The 25,149-nt window shown below is 43.1% G+C and overlaps 1 protein-coding gene across 5 annotated transcripts in view; it reads right to left on the bottom strand.

Annotated features, from left to right (window-relative positions):
• The window catches only part of LOC112241595, a 64,018-nt gene that overhangs the window by 28,569 nt on the left and 10,300 nt on the right, over positions 1–25,149 (bottom strand). For all 5 annotated transcript variants that reach the window (XM_042318892.1, XM_042318891.1, XM_042318895.1 and 2 more), the window contains 4 exons: positions 24,917–25,149; positions 20,241–20,486; positions 20,033–20,103; positions 19,303–19,582 (listed from right to left, as the gene is read on the bottom strand). The exon at positions 24,917–25,149 is cut by the window's right edge and continues 47 nt beyond it. In XM_042318892.1, coding sequence (XP_042174826.1) covers positions 19,303–19,582; positions 20,033–20,103; positions 20,241–20,486; positions 24,917–25,149 — 830 coding nt within the window. The remainder of the gene's footprint in view (positions 1–19,302; positions 19,583–20,032; positions 20,104–20,240; positions 20,487–24,916) is intronic.

The raw sequence follows: 25,149 nt of genomic DNA, 5'->3' as shown, positions 1-25,149 counted from the left end.
ACATGTCAGATAGAGAGAGAGATGTCTACATGTCAGATAGAGAGAGAGAGAGAGATGTCCTACATGTCAGATAGAGAGAGAGATGTCCAGACATGTCAGATGTCAGAGAGAGAGAGATGTCCTACATGTCAGATAGAGAGAGATGTCCTACATGTCAGATAGAGAGAGAGATGTCCTACATGTCAGATAGAGAGAGAGATGTCCTACATGTCAGATAGAGAGAGAGAGAGAGAGTCCTACATGTCAGATAGAGAGAGATGTCCTACATGTCAGATGTGTCCTACATGTCAGATAGAGAGAGAGATGTCCTACATGTCAGATAGAGAGAGAGATGTCCTACATGTCAGATAGAGAGAGATGTCCTACATGTCAGATAGAGAGAGAGAGATGTCCTACATGTCAGATAGAGAGAGATGTCCTACATGTCAGATAGAGAGAGAGAGATGTCCTACATGTCAGATAGAGAGAGAGATGTCCTACATGTCCTACATGTCAGATAGAGAGAGAGATGTCCTACATGTCAGATAGAGAGAGAGATGTCCTACATGTCAGATAGAGAGAGAGATGTCCTACATGTCAGATAGAGAGAGAGAGATGTCCTACATGTCAGATGTCCTAGTCAGAGAGAGAGAGATGTCCTACATGTCAGATAGAGAGAGAGATGTCCTACATGTCAGATAGAGAGAGAGATGTCCTACATGTCAGATAGAGAGAGAGATGTCCTACATGTCAGATAGAGAGAGATGTCCTACATGTCAGATAGAGAGATGTCCTACATGTCAGATAGAGAGAGAGATGTCCTACATGTCAGATAGAGAGAGAGATGTCCTACATGTCAGATAGAGAGAGAGATGTCCTACATGTCAGATAGAGAGAGAGAGAGATGTCCTACATGTCAGATAGATAGAGAGAGAGATGTCCTACATGTCAGATAGAGAGAGATGTCCTACATGTCAGATAGAGAGAGAGATGTCCTACATGTCAGATAGAGAGAGATGTCCTACATGTCAGATAGAGAGAGATGTCCTACATGTCAGATAGAGAGAGAGATGTCCTACATGTCAGATAGAGAGAGAGATGTCCTACATGTCAGATAGAGAGAGAGAGAGATGTCCTACATGTCAGATAGAGAGAGATGTCCTACATGTCAGATAGAGAGAGAGAGATAGAGAGAGAGATGTCCTACATGTCAGATAGAGAGAGAGATGTCCTACATGTCAGATAGAGAGAGAGATGTCCTACATGTCAGATAGAGAGAGAGATGTCCTACATGTCAGATAGAGAGACATGTCAGATAGAGAGAGAGATGTCCTACATGTCAGATAGAGAGAGAGAGAGATGTCCTACATGTCAGATAGAGAGAGAGATGTCCTACATGTCAGATAGAGAGAGAGATGTCCTACATGTCAGATAGAGAGAGAGAGATGTCCTACATGTCAGATAGAGAGAGAGATGTCCTACATGTCAGATAGAGAGAGAGAGAGATGTCCTACATGTCAGATAGAGAGAGAGATGTCCTACATGTCAGATAGAGAGAGAGATGTCCTACATGTCAGATAGAGAGAGAGATGTCCTACATGTCAGATAGAGAGAGATGTCCTACATGTCAGATAGAGAGAGAGATGTCCTACATGTCAGATAGAGAGAGATGTCCTACATGTCCTATATGTCCTACATGTCAGATAGAGAGAGAGATGTCCTACATGTCAGATAGAGAGAGAGAGATGTCCTACATGTCAGATAGAGAGAGAGATGTCCTACATGTCAGATAGAGAGAGAGAGATGTCCTACATGTCAGATAGAGAGAGAGATGTCCTACATGTCAGATAGAGAGAGAGAGATGTCCTACATGTCAGATAGAGAGAGAGATGTCCTACATGTCAGATAGAGAGAGAGATGTCCTACATGTCAGATAGAGAGAGAGATGTCAGATAGAGAGAGATGTCCTACATGTCAGATAGAGAGAGAGATGCCCTACATGTCAGATAGAGAGAGAGATGTCCTACATGTCAGTCAGATAGAGAGAGAGATGTCCTACATGTCAGATAGAGAGAGATGTCCTACATGTCAGATAGAGAGAGAGATGTCCTACATGTCAGATAGAGAGAGAGATGTCCTACATGTCAGATAGAGAGAGAGATGTCCTACATGTCAGATAGAGAGAGATGTCCCTACATGTCAGATGTCCTACATGAGAGAGAGATGTCCTACATGTCAGATAGAGAGAGAGAGATGTCCTACATGTCAGATAGAGAGAGAGAGAGAGAGATGTCCTACATGTCAGATAGAGAGTCCTACATGTCAGATGAGAGAGAGATGTCCTACATGTCAGATAGAGAGAGATGTCCTACATGTCAGATAGAGAGAGAGATGTGTCCTACATGTCAGATAGAGAGAGAGATGTCCTACATGTCAGATAGAGAGAGAGATGTCCTACATGTCAGATAGAGAGAGAGATGTCCTACATGTCAGATAGAGAGAGAGATCCTACATGTCAGATAGAGAGAGAGATGTCCTACATGTCAGATAGAGAGAGATGTCCCATGTCAGATAGAGAGAGAGATGTCCTACATGTCAGATAGAGAGAGATGTCCTACATGTCAGATAGAGAGAGAGATGTCCTACATGTCAGATAGAGAGAGAGAGATGTCCTACATGTCAGATAGAGAGAGAGATGTCCTACATGTCAGATAGAGAGAGAGATGTCCTACATGTCAGATAGAGAGAGAGATGTCCTACATGTCAGATAGAGAGAGAGAGATGTCCTACATGTCAGATAGAGAGAGAGATGTCCTACATGTCAGATAGAGAGAGAGATGTCCTACATGTCAGATAGAGAGAGAGATGTCCTACATGTCAGATAGAGAGAGAGAGAGATGTCCTACATGTCAGATAGAGAGAGAGATGTCCTACATGTCAGATAGAGAGAGAGTCAGATAGAGAGAGAGATGTCCTACATGTCAGATAGAGAGAGAGATGTCCTACATGTCAGATAGAGAGAGAGATGTCCTACATGTCAGATAGAGAGAGAGAGATGTCCTACATGTCAGATAGAGAGAGAGATGTCCTACATGTCAGATAGAGAGAGATGTCCTACATGTCAGATGTCAGAGAGAGATGTCCTACATGTCAGATAGAGAGAGAGATGTCCTACATGTCAGATAGAGAGAGAGATGTCCTACATGTCAGATAGAGAGAGAGATGTCCTACATGTCAGATAGAGAGATGTCCTACATGTCAGATAGATGTCCTACATGTCAGATAGAGAGAGAGATGTCCTACATGTCAGATAGAGAGAGAGATGTCCTACATGTCAGATAGAGAGAGAGATGTCCTACATGTCAGATAGAGAGAGAGATGTCCTACATGTCAGATAGAGAGAGAGATGTCCTACATGTCAGATAGATGTCCTAGTCAGAGAGAGAGAGATGTCCTACATGTCAGATAGAGAGAGAGATGTCCTACATGTCAGATAGAGAGTCAGATAGAGAGAGAGATGTCCTACATGTCAGATAGAGAGAGAGATGTCCTACATGTCAGATAGAGAGAGAGAGATGTCCTACATGTCAGATAGAGAGAGATGTCCTACATGTCAGATAGAGAGAGAGATGTCCTACATGTCAGATAGAGAGAGAGATGTCCTACATGTCAGATAGAGAGAGATGTCCTACATGTCAGATAGAGAGATGTCCTACATGTCAGATAGAGAGAGAGATGTCCTACATGTCAGATAGAGAGAGAGATGTCCTACATGTCAGATAGAGAGAGAGATGTCCTACATGTCAGATAGAGAGAGAGATGTCCTACATGTCAGATAGAGAGAGAGAGATGTCCTACATGTCAGATAGAGAGAGAGATGTCCTACATGTCAGATGTCCTACATGAGAGAGAGAGATGTCCTACATGTCAGATAGAGAGAGAGAGATGTCCTACATGTCAGATAGAGAGAGAGATGTCCTACATGTCAGATAGAGAGAGAGATGTCCTACATGTCAGATAGAGAGAGATGTCCTACATGTCAGATAGAGAGAGAGATGTCCTACATGTCAGATAGAGAGAGAGATGTCCTACATGTCAGATAGAGAGAGAGATGTCCTACATGTCAGATAGAGAGAGACATGAGATAGAGAGATGTCCTACATGTCAGATAGAGAGAGATGTCCTACATGTCAGATGTGTCCTACATGTCAGATAGAGAGAGAGATGTCCTACATGTCAGATAGAGAGAGAGATGTCCTACATGTCAGATAGAGAGAGATGTCCTACATGTCAGATGTCCTAGTCAGAGAGAGAGAGAGATGTCCTACATGTCAGATAGAGAGAGAGAGATGTCCTACATGTCAGATAGAGAGAGATGTGCCTACATGTCAGATAGAGAGAGAGATGTCCTACATGTCAGATGTCCTAGAGAGAGATGTCCTACATGTCAGAGAGAGAGAGATGTCCTACATGTCAGATAGAGAGAGAGATGTCCTACATGTCAGATAGAGAGAGAGAGATGTCCTACATGTCAGATAGAGAGAGAGATGTCCTACATGTCAGATAGAGAGAGAGATGTCCTACATGTCAGATAGAGAGAGAGATGTCCTACATGTCAGATAGAGAGAGAGATGTCCTACATGTCAGATAGAGAGAGAGATGTCCTACATGTCAGATAGAGAGAGAGAGATGTCCTACATGTCAGAGAGAGAGAGAGATGTCCTACATGTCAGATAGAGAGAGAGATGTCCTACATGTCAGATGTCCTAGAGAGAGTCCTACATGTCAGATGTGTCCTACATGTCAGATAGAGAGAGAGATGTCCTACATGTCAGATAGAGAGAGAGATGTCCTACATGTCAGATAGAGAGAGAGATGTCCTACATGTCAGATAGAGAGTCCTACAGAGATGCCTACATGTCAGATAGAGAGAGAGATGTCCTACATGTCAGATAGAGAGAGAGATGTCCTACATGTCAGATAGAGAGAGAGATGTCCTACATGTCAGATAGAGAGAGAGATGTCCTACATGTCAGATAGAGAGAGAGATGTCCTACATGTCAGATAGAGAGAGAGATGTCCTACATGTCAGATAGAGAGAGAGAGAGATGTCCTACATGTCAGATAGAGAGAGAGATAGAGAGAGAGATGTCCTACATGTCAGATAGAGAGAGAGATAGAGAGAGAGATGTCCTACATGTCAGATAGAGAGAGAGATGTCCTACATGTCAGATAGAGAGAGAGATGATGTCCTACATGTCAGAGAGAGAGAGATGTCCTACATGTCAGATAGAGAGAGAGAGAGATGTCCTACATGTCAGATAGAGAGAGAGATGTCCTACATGTCAGATAGAGAGAGAGATGTCCTACATGTCAGATAGAGAGAGAGAGATGTCCTACATGGCAGATAGAGAGAGAGATGTCCTACATGTCAGATAGAGAGAGAGATGTCCTACATGTCAGATAGAGAGAGAGATGTCCTACATGTCAGATAGAGAGAGAGATGTCCTACATGTCAGATAGAGAGAGATGTCCTACATGTCAGATAGAGAGAGAGATGTCCTACATGTCAGATAGAGATGTCCTACATGTCAGATAGAGTCCTACATGTCAGATAGAGAGATGTCCTACATGTCAGATAGAGAGAGTCAGAGAGAGAGAGATGTCCTACATGTCAGATAGAGAGTCCTACATGTCAGATAGAGAGAGATGTCCTACATGTCAGATAGAGAGAGATGTCCTACATGTCAGATAGAGAGAGAGATGTCCTACATGTCAGATAGAGAGAGAGATGTCCTACATGTCAGATAGAGAGAGAGATGTCCTACATGTCAGATAGAGAGAGAGATGTCCTACATGTCAGATAGAGAGAGAGATGTCCTACATGTCAGATAGAGAGAGAGAGAGAGAGAGATGTCCTACATGTCAGATAGAGAGAGATGTCCTACATGTCAGATAGAGAGAGAGATGTCCTACATGTCAGATAGAGAGAGAGATGTCCTACATGTCAGATAGAGAGAGAGATGTCCTACATGTCAGATAGAGAGAGAGATGTCCTACATGTCAGAGAGAGAGAGATGTCCTACATGTCAGATGTGTCCTACATGTCAGATAGAGAGAGAGAGATGTCCTACATGTCAGATAGAGAGAGAGATGTCCTACATGTCAGATAGAGAGAGAGATGTCCTACATGTCAGATAGAGAGAGAGAGATGTCCTACATGGCAGATAGAGAGAGAGATGTCCTACATGTCAGATAGAGAGAGAGATGTCCTACATGTCAGATAGAGAGAGAGAGAGATGTCCTACATGTCAGAGAGAGAGAGATGTCCTACATGTCAGAGAGAGAGAGATGTCCTACATGTCAGATAGAGAGAGAGATGTCCTACATGTCAGATAGAGAGAGAGAGATGTCCTACATGTCAGATAGAGAGAGAGAGAGATGTCCTACATGTCAGATAGAGAGAGAGATGTCCTACATGTCAGATGAGAGAGATGTCCTACATGTCAGATAGAGAGAGAGATGTCCTACATGTCAGATAGAGAGAGAGATGATGTGTCCTACATGTCAGATGTCCTAGAGAGAGAGAGAGAGATCCTACATGTCAGATAGAGAGAGAGATGTCCTACATGTCAGATAGAGAGAGAGATGTCCTACATGTCAGATAGAGAGAGAGATGTCCTACATGTCAGATAGAGAGAGAGATGTCCTACATGTCAGATAGAGAGAGAGAGATGTCCTACATGTCAGATAGAGAGATGACATGAGAGTGTCCTACATGTCAGATAGAGAGAGAGATGTCCTACATGTCAGATAGAGAGAGAGTCCTACATGTCAGATAGAGAGAGATGTCCTACATGTCAGATAGAGAGAGAGATGTCCTACATGTCAGATAGAGAGAGAGATGTCCTACATGTCAGATAGAGAGAGAGATGTCCTACATGTCAGATAGAGAGAGAGATGTCCTACATGTCAGAGAGAGAGAGAGAGAGAGAGATGTCCTACATGTCAGATAGAGAGAGAGATGTCCTACATGTCAGATAGAGAGAGAGAGAGATGTCCTACATGTCAGATAGAGAGAGAGAGATGTCCTACATGTCAGAGAGAGAGAGATGTCCTACATGTCAGATAGAGAGAGAGAGATGTCCTACATGTCAGAGAGAGAGATGTCCTACATGTCAGATAGAGAGAGATGTCCTACATGTCAGATAGAGAGAGATGTCCTATGTCATGTCAGATAGAGAGAGAGAGATGTCCTACATGTCAGATAGAGAGAGAGATGTCCTACATGTCAGATAGAGAGAGATGTCCTGTCAGAGAGTCAGATGTCAGATAGAGAGAGATGTCCTACATGTCAGATAGAGAGAGAGATGTCCTACATGTCAGATAGAGAGAGAGATGTCCTACATGTCAGATAGAGAGAGAGATGTCCTACATGTCAGATAGAGAGAGAGAGATGTCCTACATGTCAGATAGAGAGAGAGAGATGTCCTACATGTCAGATAGAGAGAGAGAGATGTCCTACATGTCAGATAGAGAGATGTCCTACATGTCAGATAGAGAGAGAGATGTCCTACATGTCAGATAGAGAGAGAGATGTCCTACATGTCAGATGAGAGAGAGATGTCCTACATGTCAGATAGAGAGAGAGATGTCCTACATGTCAGATAGAGAGAGAGATGTCCTACATGTCAGATAGAGAGAGAGATGTCCTACATGTCAGATAGAGAGAGAGATGTCCTACATGTCAGATAGAGAGAGAGATGTCCTACATGTCAGATAGAGAGAGAGAGATGTCCTACATGTCAGATAGAGATGAGAGATGTCCTACATGTCAGATGTCCTACATGAGAGTCAGAGAGATGTGTCCTACATGTCAGATAGAGAGAGAGATGTCCTACATGTCAGATAGAGAGAGAGAGAGATAGAGAGAGAGATGTCCTACATGTCAGATAGAGAGAGAGAGATGTCCTACATGTCAGATAGAGAGAGTCCTACATGTCAGATAGTGTCCTACATGTCAGATAGAGAGAGAGATGTCCTACATGTCAGATAGAGAGAGAGATGTCCTACATGTCAGATAGAGAGAGATGTCCTACATGTCAGAGAGAGAGATGTCCTACATGTCAGATAGAGAGAGAGATGTCCTACATGTCAGATAGAGAGAGAGATGTCCTACATGTCAGATAGAGAGAGATGTCCTACATGTCAGATAGAGAGAGAGAGATGTCCTACATGTCAGATAGAGAGAGAGATGTCCTACATGTCAGATAGAGAGAGAGAGATGTCCTACATGTCAGATAGAGAGAGAGATGTCCTACATGTCAGATAGAGAGAGAGAGATGTCCTACATGTCAGATAGAGAGAGAGATGTCCTACATGTCAGATAGAGAGAGAGAGAGATGTCCTACATGTCAGATAGAGAGAGAGAGAGATGTCCTACATGTCAGATAGAGAGAGAGATGTCCTACATGTCAGATAGAGAGAGAGATGTCCTACATGTCAGATAGAGAGAGACATGTCAGATAGATGTCAGATGTCAGAGAGAGAGAGATGTCCTACATGTCAGATAGAGAGAGATGTCCTACATGTCAGATAGAGAGAGAGATGTCCTACATGTCAGATAGAGAGAGAGATGTCCTACATGTCAGATAGAGAGAGAGATGTCCTACATGTCAGATAGAGAGAGAGATGTCCTACATGTCAGATAGAGAGAGAGATGTCCTACATGTCAGATAGAGAGAGAGATGTCCTACATGTCAGATAGAGAGAGAGATGTCCTACATGTCAGATAGAGAGAGAGATGTCCTACATGTCAGATAGAGAGAGAGTCCTACATGTCAGATGTCCTACATGTCAGATAGAGAGAGAGATGTCCTACATGTCAGATAGAGAGAGACATGTCAGATAGAGAGAGATGTCCTACATGTCAGATAGAGAGAGAGATGTCCTACATGTCAGATAGAGAGAGAGAGATGTCCTACATGTCAGATAGAGAGAGATGTCCTACATGTCAGATAGAGAGAGAGATGTCCTACATGTCAGATAGAGAGAGAGAGATAGAGATGTCCTACATGTCAGATAGAGAGAGAGATGTCCTACATGTCAGATAGAGAGAGAGATGTCCTACATGTCAGATAGAGAGATGTCCTACATGTCAGAGAGAGATGTCCTACATGTCAGATAGAGAGAGAGAGAGATGTCCTACATGTCAGATAGAGAGATGTCCTACATGAGAGAGAGAGATGTCCTACATGTCAGATAGAGAGAGAGATGTCAGATGTCAGATAGAGAGAGATGTCCTACATGTCAGATAGAGAGAGAGATGTCCTACATGTCAGATAGAGAGAGAGATGTCCTACATGTCAGATAGATGTCCTACATGTCAGAGAGAGAGAGATGTCCTACATGTCAGATGTCAGATGTCAGATAGAGAGAGAGATGTCCTACATGTCAGATAGAGAGAGAGATGTCCTACATGTCAGATAGAGAGAGAGATGTCCTACATGTCAGATAGAGAGAGAGATGTCCTACATGTCAGATGTGTCCTACATGTCAGATAGAGAGAGAGATGTCCTACATGTCAGATAGAGAGAGAGATGTCCTACATGTCAGATAGAGAGAGAGATGTCCTACATGTCAGATAGAGAGAGAGTCCTAGTCAGATGTGTCCTACATGTCAGATAGAGAGAGAGATGTCCTACATGTCAGATAGAGAGAGATGTCCTACATGTCAGAGAGAGAGTCCTAGATGTCCTACATGTCAGATAGAGAGAGAGATGTCCTACATGTCAGATAGAGAGAGAGATGTCCTACATGTCAGATGTCCTAGAGAGAGAGAGATGTCCTACATGTCAGATAGAGATGTCCTACATGTCAGAGAGAGATGTCCTACATGTCAGATAGAGAGAGAGATGTCCTACATGTCAGATAGAGAGAGAGATGTCCTACATGTCAGATAGAGAGAGAGATGTCCTACATGTCAGATAGAGAGATGTCAGATGTGTCCTACATGTCAGATAGAGAGAGAGAGATGTCCTACATGTCAGATAGAGAGAGAGAGATGTCCTACATGTCAGAGAGAGAGATGTCCTACATGTCAGATAGAGAGAGATGTCCTACATGTCAGATGAGAGAGAGATGTCCTACATGTCAGATAGAGAGAGATGTCCTACATGTCAGATAGAGAGAGATGAGATGTCCTACATGTCAGATAGAGAGAGAGATGTCCTACATGTCAGATAGAGAGAGAGATGTCCTACATGTCAGATAGAGAGAGAGAGAGATCCTACATGTCAGATAGAGAGAGAGAGAGATGTCCTACATGTCAGATAGAGAGAGAGATGTCCTACATGTCAGATAGAGAGAGAGATGTCCTACATGTCAGATAGAGAGAGAGAGAGATGTCCTACATGTCAGATAGAGAGAGAGATGTCCTACATGTCAGATAGAGAGAGAGAGATGTCCTACATGTCAGATAGAGAGAGAGATGTCCTACATGTCAGATAGAGAGAGAGATGTCCTACATGTCAGATAGAGAGAGAGAGAGAGATGTCCTACATGTCAGATAGAGAGAGAGATGTCCTACATGTCAGATAGAGAGAGAGATGTCCTACATGTCAGATAGAGAGAGAGATGTCCTACATGTCAGATAGAGAGAGAGATGTCCTACATGTCAGATAGAGAGAGATGTCCTACATGTCAGATAGAGAGAGAGATGTCCTACATGTCAGATGTCAGAGAGAGAGAGATGTCCTACATGTCAGATAGAGAGAGAGAGATGTCCTACATGTCAGATAGAGAGAGAGAGATGTCCTACATGTCAGATAGAGAGAGATGTCCTACATGTCAGATAGAGAGAGATGTCCTACATGTCAGATAGAGAGAGATGTCCTACATGTCAGATAGAGAGAGATGTCCTACATGTCAGATAGAGAGAGAGATGTCCTACATGTCAGATAGAGAGAGAGATGTCCTACATGTCAGATAGAGAGAGAGATGTCCTACATGTCAGATAGAGAGAGAGATGTCCTACATGTCAGATAGAGAGAGATGACATGTCAGATGTGTCCTACATGTCAGATAGAGATGTCCTACATGTCAGATGAGAGAGAGATGTCCTACATGTCAGATAGAGATGTCCTACATGAGAGATGTCCTACATGTCAGATAGAGAGAGATGTCCTACATGTCAGATAGAGAGAGAGATGTCCTACATGTCAGATAGAGAGAGAGAGAGAGATGTCCTACATGTCAGATAGAGAGAGAGATGTCCTACATGTCAGATAGAGAGAGAGAGATGTCCTACATGTCATGTCAGATGTCAGAGAGAGAGATGTCCTACATGTCAGATAGAGAGATGTCCTACATGTCAGAGAGAGAGAGATGTCCTACATGTCAGATGAGAGAGAGATGTCCTACATGTCAGATAGAGAGAGAGATGTCCTACATGTCAGATAGAGAGAGAGATGTCCTACATGTCAGATAGAGAGAGAGATGTCCTATGTCAGATAGAGAGAGAGAGAGATGTCCTACATGTCAGATAGAGAGAGATGATGTCAGATAGAGAGAGAGATGTCTACATGTCAGATGTCCTAGAGATAGAGAGAGAGATGTCCTACATGTCAGATAGAGAGAGAGATGTCCTACATGTCAGATAGAGAGAGAGATGTCCTACATGTCAGAGAGAGAGAGAGATGTCCTACATGTCAGATAGAGAGAGAGAGATGTCCTACATGTCAGATAGAGAGAGAGAGAGATGTCCTACATGTCAGATAGAGAGAGAGATGTCCTACATGTCAGATAGAGAGAGAGATGTCCTACATGTCAGATAGAGAGAGAGATGTCCTACATGTCAGATAGAGAGAGAGATGTCCTACATGTCAGATAGAGAGAGAGAGATGTCCTACATGTCAGATAGAGAGAGAGATGTCCTACATGTCAGAGAGAGAGAGATGTCCTACATGTCAGATAGAGAGAGAGAGATGTCCTACATGTCAGATAGAGAGAGAGATGTCCTACATGTCAGATAGAGAGAGAGATGTCCTACATGTCAGATAGAGAGAGATGTCCTACATGTCAGATAGAGAGAGAGATGTCCTACATGTCAGATAGAGAGAGAGATGTCCTACATGTCAGATAGAGAGAGAGAGATGTCCTACATGTCAGATAGAGAGAGAGATGTCCTACATGTCAGATGTCCTACATGTCAGATAGAGAGAGATGTCCTACATGTCAGATAGAGAGAGAGAGATGTCCTACATGTCAGATAGAGAGAGAGATGTCCTACATGTCAGATAGAGAGAGAGATGTCCTATGTCAGTCAGATAGAGATGTCCTACATGTCAGATAGAGAGAGAGATGTCCTACATGTCAGATAGAGAGAGAGATGTCCTACATGTCAGATAGAGAGAGAGAGATGTCCTACATGTCAGATAGAGAGAGAGATAGAGAGTCCTACATGTCAGATAGAGAGAGAGAGAGATGTCCTACATGTCAGATAGAGAGAGAGAGATGTCCTACATGTCAGATAGAGAGAGAGAGATGTCCTACATGTCAGATAGAGAGAGATGTCCTACATGTCAGATAGAGAGAGAGATGTCCTACATGTCAGATAGAGAGAGAGAGATGTCCTACATGTCAGATAGAGAGAGAGAGATGTCCTACATGTCAGATAGAGAGAGAGATGTCCTACATGTCAGATAGAGAGAGAGATGTCCTACATGTCAGATAGAGAGAGAGAGATGTCCTACATGTCAGATAGAGAGTCCTACATGAGAGAGAGTCCTACATGTCAGATAGAGAGAGAGATGTCCTACATGTCAGATAGAGAGAGAGATGTCCTACATGTCAGATAGAGAGAGAGATGTCCTACATGTCAGATAGAGAGAGAGAGATGTCCTACATGTCAGATAGAGAGAGTCCTACATGTCAGATAGAGAGAGAGATGTCCTACATGTCAGATAGAGAGAGAGATGTCCTACATGTCAGAGAGAGAGAGATGTCCTACATGTCAGATAGAGAGAGATGTCCTACATGTCAGATAGAGAGAGAGATGTCCTACATGTCAGATAGAGAGAGAGATGTCCTACATGTCAGATAGAGAGAGAGAGAGATGTCCTACATGTCAGATAGAGAGAGATGTCCTACATGTCAGATAGAGAGAGAGATGTCCTACATGTCAGAGAGAGATGTCCTAGAGATGTCCTACATGTCAGATAGAGAGAGAGATGTCCTACATGTCAGATAGAGAGAGAGATGTCCTACATGTCAGATAGAGAGAGATGTCCTACATGTCAGATAGAGAGAGAGAGATGTCCTACATGTCAGATAGAGAGAGATGTCCTACATGTCAGATAGAGAGAGAGAGATGTCCTACATGTCAGATAGAGAGAGAGATGTCCTACATGTCAGATGTCCTAGAGAGAGAGAGAGATGTCCTACATGTCAGATAGAGAGAGAGAGAGATGTCCTACATGTCAGATAGAGAGATGTCCTACATGTCAGATAGAGAGAGAGATGTCCTACATGTCAGATAGAGAGAGATGTCCTACATGTCAGATAGAGAGAGATGTCAGATGTCAGATAGAGAGAGAGAGATGTCCTACATGTCAGATAGAGAGAGAGAGATGTCCTACATGTCAGATAGAGAGAGAGTCAGATGTCCTACATGTCAGATAGAGAGAGAGAGATGTCCTACATGTCAGATAGAGAGAGATGTCCTACATGTCAGATAGAGAGAGAGATGTCCTACATGTCAGATAGAGAGAGAGAGATGTCCTACATGTCAGATAGAGAGAGATGTCCATGTCATGTCAGATGAGAGAGAGAGAGATGTCCTACATGTCAGATAGAGAGAGAGAGAGATGTCCTACATGTCAGATAGAGAGAGTCCTACATGTCAGATGTCCTACATGTCAGATAGAGAGAGAGATGTCCTACATGTCAGATAGAGAGAGAGATGTCCTACATGTCAGATAGAGAGAGAGAGATGTCCTACATGTCAGATAGAGAGAGAGATGAGAGATGTCCTACATGTCAGATAGAGAGAGAGATGTCCTACATGTCAGATAGAGAGAGAGATGTCCTACATGTCAGATAGAGAGAGAGATGTCCTACATGTCAGATAGAGAGAGAGATGTCCTACATGTCAGATAGAGAGAGAGAGAGATGTCCTACATGTCAGATAGAGAGAGAGAGATGTCCTACATGTCAGATAGAGAGAGAGATGTCCTACATGTCAGATAGAGAGAGAGATGTCCTACATGTCAGATAGAGAGAGAGAGATGTCCTACATGTCAGATAGAGAGAGAGATGTCCTACATGTCAGATAGAGAGAGAGATGTCCTACATGTCAGATAGAGAGAGAGAGATGTCCTACATGTCAGATAGAGAGAGAGATGTCCTACATGTCAGATAGAGAGAGAGATGTCCTACATGTCAGATAGAGAGAGATGTCCTACATGTCAGATAGAGAGAGAGAGATGTCCTACATGTCAGATAGAGAGAGAGATGTCCTACATGTCAGATAGAGAGAGAGAGAGATGTCCTACATGTCAGATAGAGAGAGAGAGAGAGAGAGTCCTACATGTCAGATAGAGAGAGAGATGTCCTACATGTCAGATAGAGAGAGACATTAAATAAGGAACAGACGCCCCCAGAACCCGGTATGCAACGACAAACTAACGTTATTCCTGAAGCAGGGAACAGATATTTGGAGCAGACAGATATAGGGGAGGATATGGCACAGGTGATTGAGTCCAGGTGAGTCCAATAATCGCTGATGCGCGTGCCGGGGGAAGGCAGGTGTGTGTAATGATGGTGGCAGGAGTGCTTAATGCTGGGGAGCCTGGTGCCTTCGAGGGCCAGAGGGGGGAGCGGGAGCAGGCGTGACATGATTAGACAGTGCAATCTGTAATATCCTGTAATATCTTACCTATGTCTACTGAGCCATTGTACTGTTGATTTGATGTATTATATGGAATGAATGATTGCTTTCTGTTTAATCTCAATGAGATCACCTGGATTCACACAATCACTCCTGGGCTGCATCCGGACCCCTTTTACTGCCTACGCGGAGCCCCACCGGGCCTTCACAACTGGACTGCCGACGTTATCTACCCGAAGGAGATCCGGCTGGCTCCTCCGTCGCGACGTTACCTGAACGCCCATCTGCGGCCTGCTAACCGTTAGCTGTCTTACCGGCTGCTATCTGAATAGACAATCAGACAATTTATTTATTTTTACTATTATTATGTTTTCTTCTTGGGCTATAACTATATCTATTGTTTTTATTTTTGTTGTTGTTGTGTGATTTGGATTAATCCCCTCTACCACACGGAACCCCACTAATCTACTGATGGAACGCAAGAGGTGGCTAACAACAGACCTCCATCCTATGCTAGCTTGCTACCGATGGCCTGGCTAGCTGTCTAAATCACCAACCAACCTCTCCACTCACTGGACCCTTTTGATCACTCGACTAAGCATGCCTCTCCTTAATGTCAATATGTCTTGTCCATTGCTGTTCTGGTTAGTGTTTATTGGCTTATTTCACTGTAGAGCCTCTAGTCCTGCTCACTATACCTTATCCAACCTATTAGTTCCACCACCCACACATGCAATGACATCTCCTGGTTTCAATGATGTTTCTAGAGACAATATCTCTCTCTTCTTCACTCAATACCTAGGTTTACCTCCACTGTATTCACATCCTACCATACCTTTGTCTGTACATTATACCCTGATGCTATTTTATCGCCCCCAGAAACCTCCTTTTACTCTATGTTCCAGACGTTCTAGACGACCAATTCTTATTGCTTTTAGCTGTACCCTTATTCTACTCCTCCTATGTTCCTCTGGCGATGTAGAGGTGAATCCAGGCCCTGCAGTGCCTAGCTCCACTCCTATTCCCCAGGCGCTCTCTTTTGATGACTTCTGTAACCGTAATAGCCTTGGTTTCATGCATGTTAACATCAGAAGCCTCCTCCCTAAGTTTGTTCTATTCACTGCTTTAGCACACTCTGCCAACCCGGATGTTCTAGCTGTGTCTGAATCCTGGCTTAGGAAGACCACCAAAAATTCAGAAATTTTAATTCCAAACTACAACATTTTCAGACAAGACAGAACTGCCAAAGGGGGCGGTGTTGCAATCTACTGCAAAGATAGCCTGCAGAGTTCTGTCCTACTATCCAGGTCTGTACACAAACAATTTGAACTTCTACTTTTAAAAATCCACCTCTCTAAAAACAAGTCTCTCACCGTTGCCACCTGCTATAGACCACCCTCTGCCCCCAGCTGTGCTCTGGACACCATATGTGAACTGATTGCCCCCCATCTATCTTCAGAGTTCGTGCTGCTAGGCGACCTAAACTGGAACATGCTTAACACCCCAGCCGTCCTACAATCTAAACTTGATGCCCTCAATCTCACACAAATTATCAATGAACCTACCAGGTACCTCCCAAAGCCTTAAACACGGGCACCCTCATAGATATCATCCTAACCAACTTCCCCTCTAAATACACCTCTGCTGTCTTCAACCAAGATCTCAGCGATCACTGCCTCATTGCCTGCATCCGTAATGGGTCAGCGGTCAAACGACCTTCACTCATCACTGTAAAACGCTCCCTGAAACACTTCAGCGAGCAGGCCTTTCTAATCGACCTGGCCGGGGTATCCTGGAAGGATATTGATCTCATCCCGTCAGTAGAGGATGCCTGGATATTTTTTTTAAATGCCTTCCTAACCATCTTAAATAAACATGCCCCATTCAAGAAATTTAGACCCAGGAACAGATATAGCCCTTGGTTCTCCCCAGACCTGACTGCCCTTAACCAACACAAAAACATCCTATGGCGTTCTGAATTAGCATCGAACAGCCCCCGTGATATGCAGCTGTTCAGGGAAGCTAGAAACTGTTATACACAGGCAGTTAGAAAAGCCAAGGCTAGCTTTTTCAAGCAGAAATTTGCTTCCTGCAACACTAACTCAAAAAGTTCTGGGACACTGTAAAATCCATGGAGAATAAGACCACCTCCTCCCAGCTGCCCACTGCACTGAAGATAGGAAACACTGTCACCACTGATAAATCCACCATAATTGAGAATTTCAATAATCATTTTTCTACGGCTGGCCATGCATTCCACCTGGCTACTCCTAACCCGGTCAACAGCACTGCACCCCCCACAGCAACTCGCCCAAGCCTTCCCCATTTCTCCTTCTCCCAAATCCATTCAGCTGATGTTCTGAAAGAGCTGAAAAATCTGGACCCCTACAAATCAGCATGGCTAGACAATCTGGACCCTTTCTTTCTAAAATTATCTGCCGAAATTGTTGCCACCCCTATTACTAGCCTGTTCAACCTCTCTTTTGGGTCGTCTGAGATTCCCAAAGATTGGAAAGCAGCTGTGGTCATCCCCCTCTTCAAAGGGGGGGACACTCTTGACCCAAACTGCTACAGACCTATATCTATCCTACCCTGCCTTTCTAAGGTCTTCGAAAGCCAAGTCAACAAACAGATTACCGACCATTTCGAATCTCACCATACCTTCTCTGCTATGCAATCTGGTTTCAGAGCTGGTCATGGGTGCACCTCAGCCACGCTCAAGGTCCTAAACGATATCTTAACCGCCATCGATAAGAAACATTACTGTGCAGCCGTATTCATTGATCTGGCCAAGGCTTTCGACTCTGTCAATCACCACATCCTCATCGGCAGACTCGACAGCCTTGGTTTCTCAAATGATTGCCTCGCCTGGTTCACCAACTACTTCTCTGATAGAGTTCAGTGTGTCAAATCGGAGGGTCTGCTGTCCGGACCTCTGGCAGTCTCTATGGGGGTGCCACAGGGTTCCATTCTTGGTCCGACTCTCTTCTCTGTATACATCAATGAGGTCGCTCTTGCTGCTGGTGAGTCTCTGATCCACCTCTACGAAGACGACACCATTCTGTATACTTCCGGCCCTTCTTTGGACACTGTGTTAACAACCCTCCAGGCAAGCTTCAATGCCACACAACTCTCCTTCCGTGGCCTCCAATTGCTCTTAAATACAAGTAAAACTAAATGCATGCTCTTCAACCGATCGCTACCTGCACCTACCCGCCTGTCCAACATCACTACTCTGGACTGCTCTGACTTAGAATACGTGGACAACTACAAATACTTAGGTGTCTGGTTAGACTGTAAACTCTCCTTCCAGACCCATATCAAACATCTCAATCCAAAGTTAAATCTAGAATTGGCTTCCTATTTTGCAACAAAGCATCCTTCACTCATGCTGCCAAAATGCTGCCAAACATACCCTTGTAAAACTGACCATCCTACCAATCCTCGACTTTGGCGATGTCATTTACAAAATAGCCTCCAATACCCTACTCAACAAATTGGATGCAGTCTATCACAGTGCAATCCGTTTTGTCACCAAAGCCCCATATACTACTCACCATTGCGACCTGTACGCTCTCGTTGGCTGGCCCTCGCTTCATACTCGTCGCCAAACCCACTGGCTCCATGTCATCTACAAGACCCTGCTAGGTAAAGTCCCCCCTTATCTCAGCTCGCTGGTCACCATAGCATCTCCCACCTGTAGCACACGCTCCAGCAGGTACATCTCTCTAGTCACCCCCAAAACCAATTCTTTCTTTGGCCGCCTCTCCTTCCAGTTCTCTGCTGCCAATGACTGGAACGAACTACAAAAATCTCTGAAACTGGAAACACTTATCTCCCTCACTAGCTTTAAGCACCAACTGTCAGAGCATCTTACAGATTACTGCACCTGTACATAGCACACCTATAATTTAGCCCAAACAACTACCTCTTTCCCAACTGTTTTTAATTAATTTATTTATTTTGCTCCTTTGCACCCCATTATTTTTATTTCTACTTTGCACATTCTTCCACTGCAAATCTACCATTCCAGTGTTTTACTTGCTATATTGTATTTACTTTGCCACCATGGCCTTTTTTGCCTTTACCTCCCTTCTCACCTCATTTGCTCACATTGTATATAGACTTGTTTCTACTGTATTATTGACTGTATGTTTGTTTTACTCCATGTGTAACTCTGTGTCGTTGTATCTGTCGAACTGCTTTGCTTTATCTTGGCCAGGTCGCAATTGTAAATGAGAACTTGTTCTCAACTAGCCTACCTGGTTAAATAAAGGTAAATAAAAATAAATAAATAAATAAATAAATAAATAAATAAATAAATAAGAGGGGTCTGCTGAATGTTATTATGAAGTCAGTTGAATGTTCTTTCTGGTTAGACCTACACTGAACTGTGATGGTGATGTATAGATTGATGTACATTGTTGTTATATTACCTCTAGTGTGATCTCTCTCTAACTTCTCTGCCAGATCATCCAGATTCATCCTCCTCAGGATCTTCAGTGTGTTCCTCACAGCTCCCTCTGGGCCGTATCTCTTCACCATCTGATCCACTGTGTTCTGTCTGTCAGTGTTCTCCAGCTGGCTCTCTGGGATGGGAGGAAAGCCAGGCAGCTGGTCACTAGACAGGTCAAACTGAAATATCTTCAGCTGTTCTTCAGTGAGCTCCTCCAGACCGGTCAGCAGCAGAGCTGGAACATCCAACATGGAGGGTCTCTAAAAAACAAAGATGATAAGATATAAGAGAATAGAAATACTGACTACTGATATAAAGAACATGAACATCACCACACACAACGTGGTACAGGAATATACTCCAATGTTTTGGTGTGTTGAAATTAACTGACTATGACAGTGAGTACAGGTGATGTAACATATGAGGGTAGAACTGACTATGACAGTGAGTACAGGTGATGTAACATATGAGGGTAGAACTGACTATGACAGTGAGTACAGGTGATGTAACATATGAGGGTAGAACTGACTATGACAGTGAGTACAGGTGATGTAACATATGAGGGTAGAACTGACTATGACAGTGAGTACAGGTGATGTAACATATGAGGGTAGAACTGTAGCACACACACTTCAGACAGCATGTGGCTGTGATCTATATGTGGTTTGTCCGCAATGACATTTGACCTCTGACATGGCCACTAGTCTTACCCTCATTACTAGACCCTCCTTCCTCATTCTCCATTTATCACTGTCTGATGAGTCTCTCCACCATGTTGTTGCTGTGGTAGATACAGGTATAGAAGAGAAGTGAAGAGAGGTAATGGTATATTTGTTGTATTACATGATCAATTATTCATTTAAATCATGTTGTCTTTTGTTTGAAGGAACGTTTGACACATTTTCTTAACAGTGTTACCTCTAGTGTGATCTCTCTCTAACTTCTGTGCTACATCATGTCGCTTCATCCACCTCAGGATCCAGATTGTGTTTCTCACAGCTCTCTCAGGGCCGTAACTCTTCACCATCTGATACACTGTGTCCTGTCTGTCAGTGTTCTCCAGCTGTCTCTCTGGAATGGGAGGAAAGCCTAACATCCTGCCACTAGACTGAAATTTCTTCAGCTGATCTTCAGTGAGCTCTTGCAGAGTGGTCAGCAGTAGAACTGGAAAGAGAGAAACAGGGAAACAGAGGGGAAGACAGGAGGGGGATAGAGAGTCAGTTAGGTCCTTGTCTACAGTCCTACTTCTCTGATCTAACTTCTCTAACGTGATCATTCTGGTTCATCTTCCAGATCAGGAAGCTCAGGAAGAGATATACAGTCATGATTAGAAAGTCTCATCTGTTTGTGAAATCTTCACTACTGTATTGGTGACTGTATGTATGGAATGTAATGAATGTTGGATTGTTGTTTAATCATCATGGGGTCACCTGGATACATCATGAATAAACATTATAAAAGAGGGGTCACCTGGATACATCATGAATAAACATTATAAAAGAGGGGTCACCTGGATACATCATGAATAAACATTATAAAAGAGGGGTCACCTGGATACATCATGAATAAACATTATAAAAGAGGGGTCACCTGGATACATCATGAATAAACATTATAAAAGAGGGGTCACCTGGATACATCATGAATAAACATTATAAAAGAGGGGTCACCTGGATACATCATGAATAAACATTATAAAAGAGGGGTCACCTGGATACATCATGAATAAACATTATAAAAGAGGGGTCACCTGGATACATCATGAATAAACATTATAAAAGAGGGGTCACCTGGATACATCATGAATAAACATTATAAAAGAGGGGTCACCTGGATACATCATGAATAAACATTATAAAAGAGGAGCCTGCTGAATGTTATTATGAAGTCAGTAGAATGTTCTTTCTGGTTAGACCTACACTGAACTGTGATGGTGATGTATAGATTGATGTACATTATTGTTATGTTACCTCTAATGTAATCTCTCTCTAACTTCTCTGCCAGATCATCCAGATTCATTCCCTTCAGGATCTTCAGTGTGATCCTCACAGCTCCCTCAGGGTCGTATCTCTTCACTATCTGATCCACTGTGACCTGTCTGTCAGTGTTCTCCAGCTGTCTCTCTGGGATGGGAGGAAAGCCAAGCAGCTGGACACTAGTCAGGTAAAACTGAAATGTCTTCAGCTGTTCTTCAGTGAGCTCCTCCAGACCGGTCAGCAGCAGAGCTGGAACATCCATCATGGAGGGTCTCTAAAATAACAAAGATGATAAGATATAAGAGAATAGAAATACTGACTACTGATATAAAGAACATGAACATCACCACACACAACGTGGTACAGGAATATACTCCAATGTTTTGGTGTGTTGAAATTAACTGACTATGACAGTGAGTACAGGTGATGTAACATATGAGGGTAGAACTGACTATGACAGTGAGTACAGGTGGTGTAACATATGAGGGTAGAACTGACTATGACAGTGAGTACAGGTGGTGTAACATATGAGGGTAGAACTGACTATGACAGTGAGTACAGGTGATGTAACATATGAGGGTAGAACTGACTATGACAGTGAGTACAGGTGATGTAACATATGAGGGTAGAACTGTAGCACACACACTTCAGACAGCATGTGGCTGTGATCTATATGTGGTTTGTCCGCAATGACATTTGACCTCTGACATGGCCACTAGTCTTACCCTCATTACTAGACCCTCCTTCCTCATTCTCCATTTATCACTGTCTGATGAGTCTCTCCTCCATGTTGTTGCTGTGGTAGATACAGGTATAGAAGAGAAGTGAAGAGAGGTAATGGTATATTTGTTGTATTACATGATCAATTATTCATTTAAATCATGTTGTCTTTTGTTTGAAGGAACGTTTGACACATTTTCTTAACAGTGTTACCTCTAGTGTGATCTCTCTCTAACTTCTGTGCTACATCATGTCGCTTCATCCACCTCAGGATCCAGATTGTGTTTCTCACAGCTCTCTCAGGGCCGTAACTCTTCACCATCTGATACACTGTGTTCTGTCTGTCAGTGTTCTCCAGCTGGCTCTTTGGGATGGGAGGAAAGCCACATCTCCTGCCACTAGACTGAAATTTCTTCAGCTGATCTTCAGTGAGCTCTTGCAGACTGGTCAGCAGTAGAACTGGAAAGAGAGAAACAGGGAAACAGAGGGGAAGACAGGAGGGGGGATAGAGAGTCAGTTAGGGTCCTTGTCTACAGTCCTACTTCTCTGATCTAACTTCTCTAACGTGATCATTCTGGTTCATCTTCCAGATCAGGAAGCTCAGGAAGAGATATACAGTCATGATTAGAAAGTCTCATCTGTTTGTGAAATCTTCACTACTGTATTGGTGACTGTATGTATGGAATGTAATGAATGTTGGATTGTTGTTTAATCATCATGGGGTCACCTGGATACATCATGAATAAACATTATAAAAGAGGGGTCACCTGGATACATCATGAATAAACATTATAAAAGAGGGGTAACCTGGATACATCATGAATAAACATTATAAAAGAGGGGTCACCTGGATACATCATGAATAAACATTATAAAAGAGGGGTCACCTGGATACATCATGAATAAACATTATAAAAGAGGGGTCACCTGGATACATCATGAATAAACATTATAAAAGAGGGGTCACCTGGATACATCATGAATAAACATTATAAAAGAGGGGTCACCTGGATACATCATGAATAAACATTATAAAAGAGGGGTCATCTGGATACATCATGAATAAACATTATAAAAGAGGGGTCTGCTGAATGTTATTATGAAGTCAGTTGAATGTTCTTTCTGGTTAGACCTACACTGAACTGTGATAGTGATGTATAGATTGATGTACATTATTGTTATGTTACCTCTACTGTAATATCTCTCGAACTTCTCTGCCAGATCATCCAGATTCATTCCCTTCAGGATCTTCAGTGTGATCCTCACAGCTCCTCAGGGTCGTATCTCTTCACTATCTGATCCACTGTGACCTGTCTGTCAGTGTTCTCCAGCTGTCTCTCTGGGATGGGAGGAAAGCCAAGCAGCTGGACACTAGTCAGGTAAAACTGAAATGTCTTCAGCTGTTCTTCAGTGAGCTCCTCCAGACCGGTCAGCAGCAGAGCTGGAACATCCATCATGGAGGGTCTCTAAAATAACAAAGATGATAAGATATAAGAGAATAGAAATACTGACTACTGATATAAAGAACATGAACATCACCACACAAACGTGGTACAGGAATATACTCCAATGTTTTGGTGTGTTGAAATTAACTGACTATGACAGTGAGTACAGGTGATGTAACATATGAGGGTAGAACTGACTATGACAGTGAGTACAGGTGGTGTAACATATGAGGGTAGAACTGACTATGACAGTGAGTACAGGTGGTGTAACATATGAGGGTAGAACTGACTATGACAGTGAGTACAGGTGATGTAACATATGAGGGTAGAACTGACTATGACAGTGAGTACAGGTGATGTAACATATGAGGGTAGAACTGTAGCACACACACTTCAGACAGCATGTGGCTGTGATCTATATGTGGTTTGTCCGCAATGACATTTGACCTCTGACATGGCCACTAGTCTTACCCTCATTACTAGACCCTCCTTCCTCATTCTCCATTTATCACTGTCTGATGAGTCTCTCCTCCATGTTGTTGCTGTGGTAGATACAGGTATAGAAGAGAAGTGAAGAGAGGTAATGGTATATTTGTTGTATTACATGATCAATTATTCATTTAAATCATGTTGTCTTTTGTTTGAAGGAACGTTTGACACATTTTCTTAACAGTGTTACCTCTAGTGTGATCTCTCTCTAACTTCTGTGCTACATCATGTCGCTTCATCCACCTCAGGATCCAGATTGTGTTTCTCACAGCTCTCTCAGGGCCGTAACTCTTCACCATCTGATACACTGTGTTCTGTCTGTCAGTGTTCTCCAGCTGGCTCTTTGGGATGGGAGGAAAGCCACATCTCCTGCCACTAGACTGAAATTTCTTCAGCTGATCTTCAGTGAGCTCTTGCAGACTGGTCAGCAGTAGAACTGGAAAGAGAGAAACAGGGAAACAGAGGGGAAGACAGGAGGGGGGATAGAGAGTCAGTTAGGGTCCTTGTCTACAGTCCTACTTCTCTGATCTAACTTCTCTAACGTGATCATTCTGGTTCATCTTCCAGATCAGGAAGCTCAGGAAGAGATATACAGTCATGATTAGAAAGTCTCATCTGTTTGTGAAATCTTCACTACTGTATTGGTGACTGTATGTATGGAATGTAATGAATGTTGGATTGTTGTTTAATCATCATGGGGTCACCTGGATACATCATGAATAAACATTATAAAAGAGGGGTCACCTGGATACATCATGAATAAACATTATAAAAGAGGGGTCACCTGGATACATCATGAATAAACATTATAAAAGAGGGGTCACCTGGATACATCATGAATAAACATTATAAAAGAGGGGTCTGCTGAATGTTATTATGAAGTCAGTTGAATGTTCTTTCTGGTTAGACCTACACTGAACTGTGATGGTGATGTATAGATTGATGTACATTATTGTTATGTTACCTCTAATGTAATCTCTCTCTAACTTCTCTGCCAGATCATCCAGATTCATTCCCTTCAGGATCTTCAGTGTGATCCTCACAGCTCCCTCAGGGTCGTATCTCTTCACTATCTGATCCACTGTGTCCTGTCTGTCAGTGTTCTCCAGCTGTCTCTCTGGGATGGGAGGAAAGCCAAGCAGCTGGACACTAGTCAGGTAAAACTGAAATGTCTTCAGCTGTTCTTCAGTGAGCTCC

The sequence above is a fragment of the Oncorhynchus tshawytscha genome, unplaced genomic scaffold (genome assembly GCF_018296145.1).
Source record: "Oncorhynchus tshawytscha isolate Ot180627B unplaced genomic scaffold, Otsh_v2.0 Un_contig_447_pilon_pilon, whole genome shotgun sequence".
Lineage (NCBI taxonomy): Eukaryota > Metazoa > Chordata > Actinopteri > Salmoniformes > Salmonidae > Oncorhynchus > Oncorhynchus tshawytscha.
Note: the sequence above shows the minus strand (reverse complement) of the source record. Positions and strands in the feature narration are given on the sequence as shown.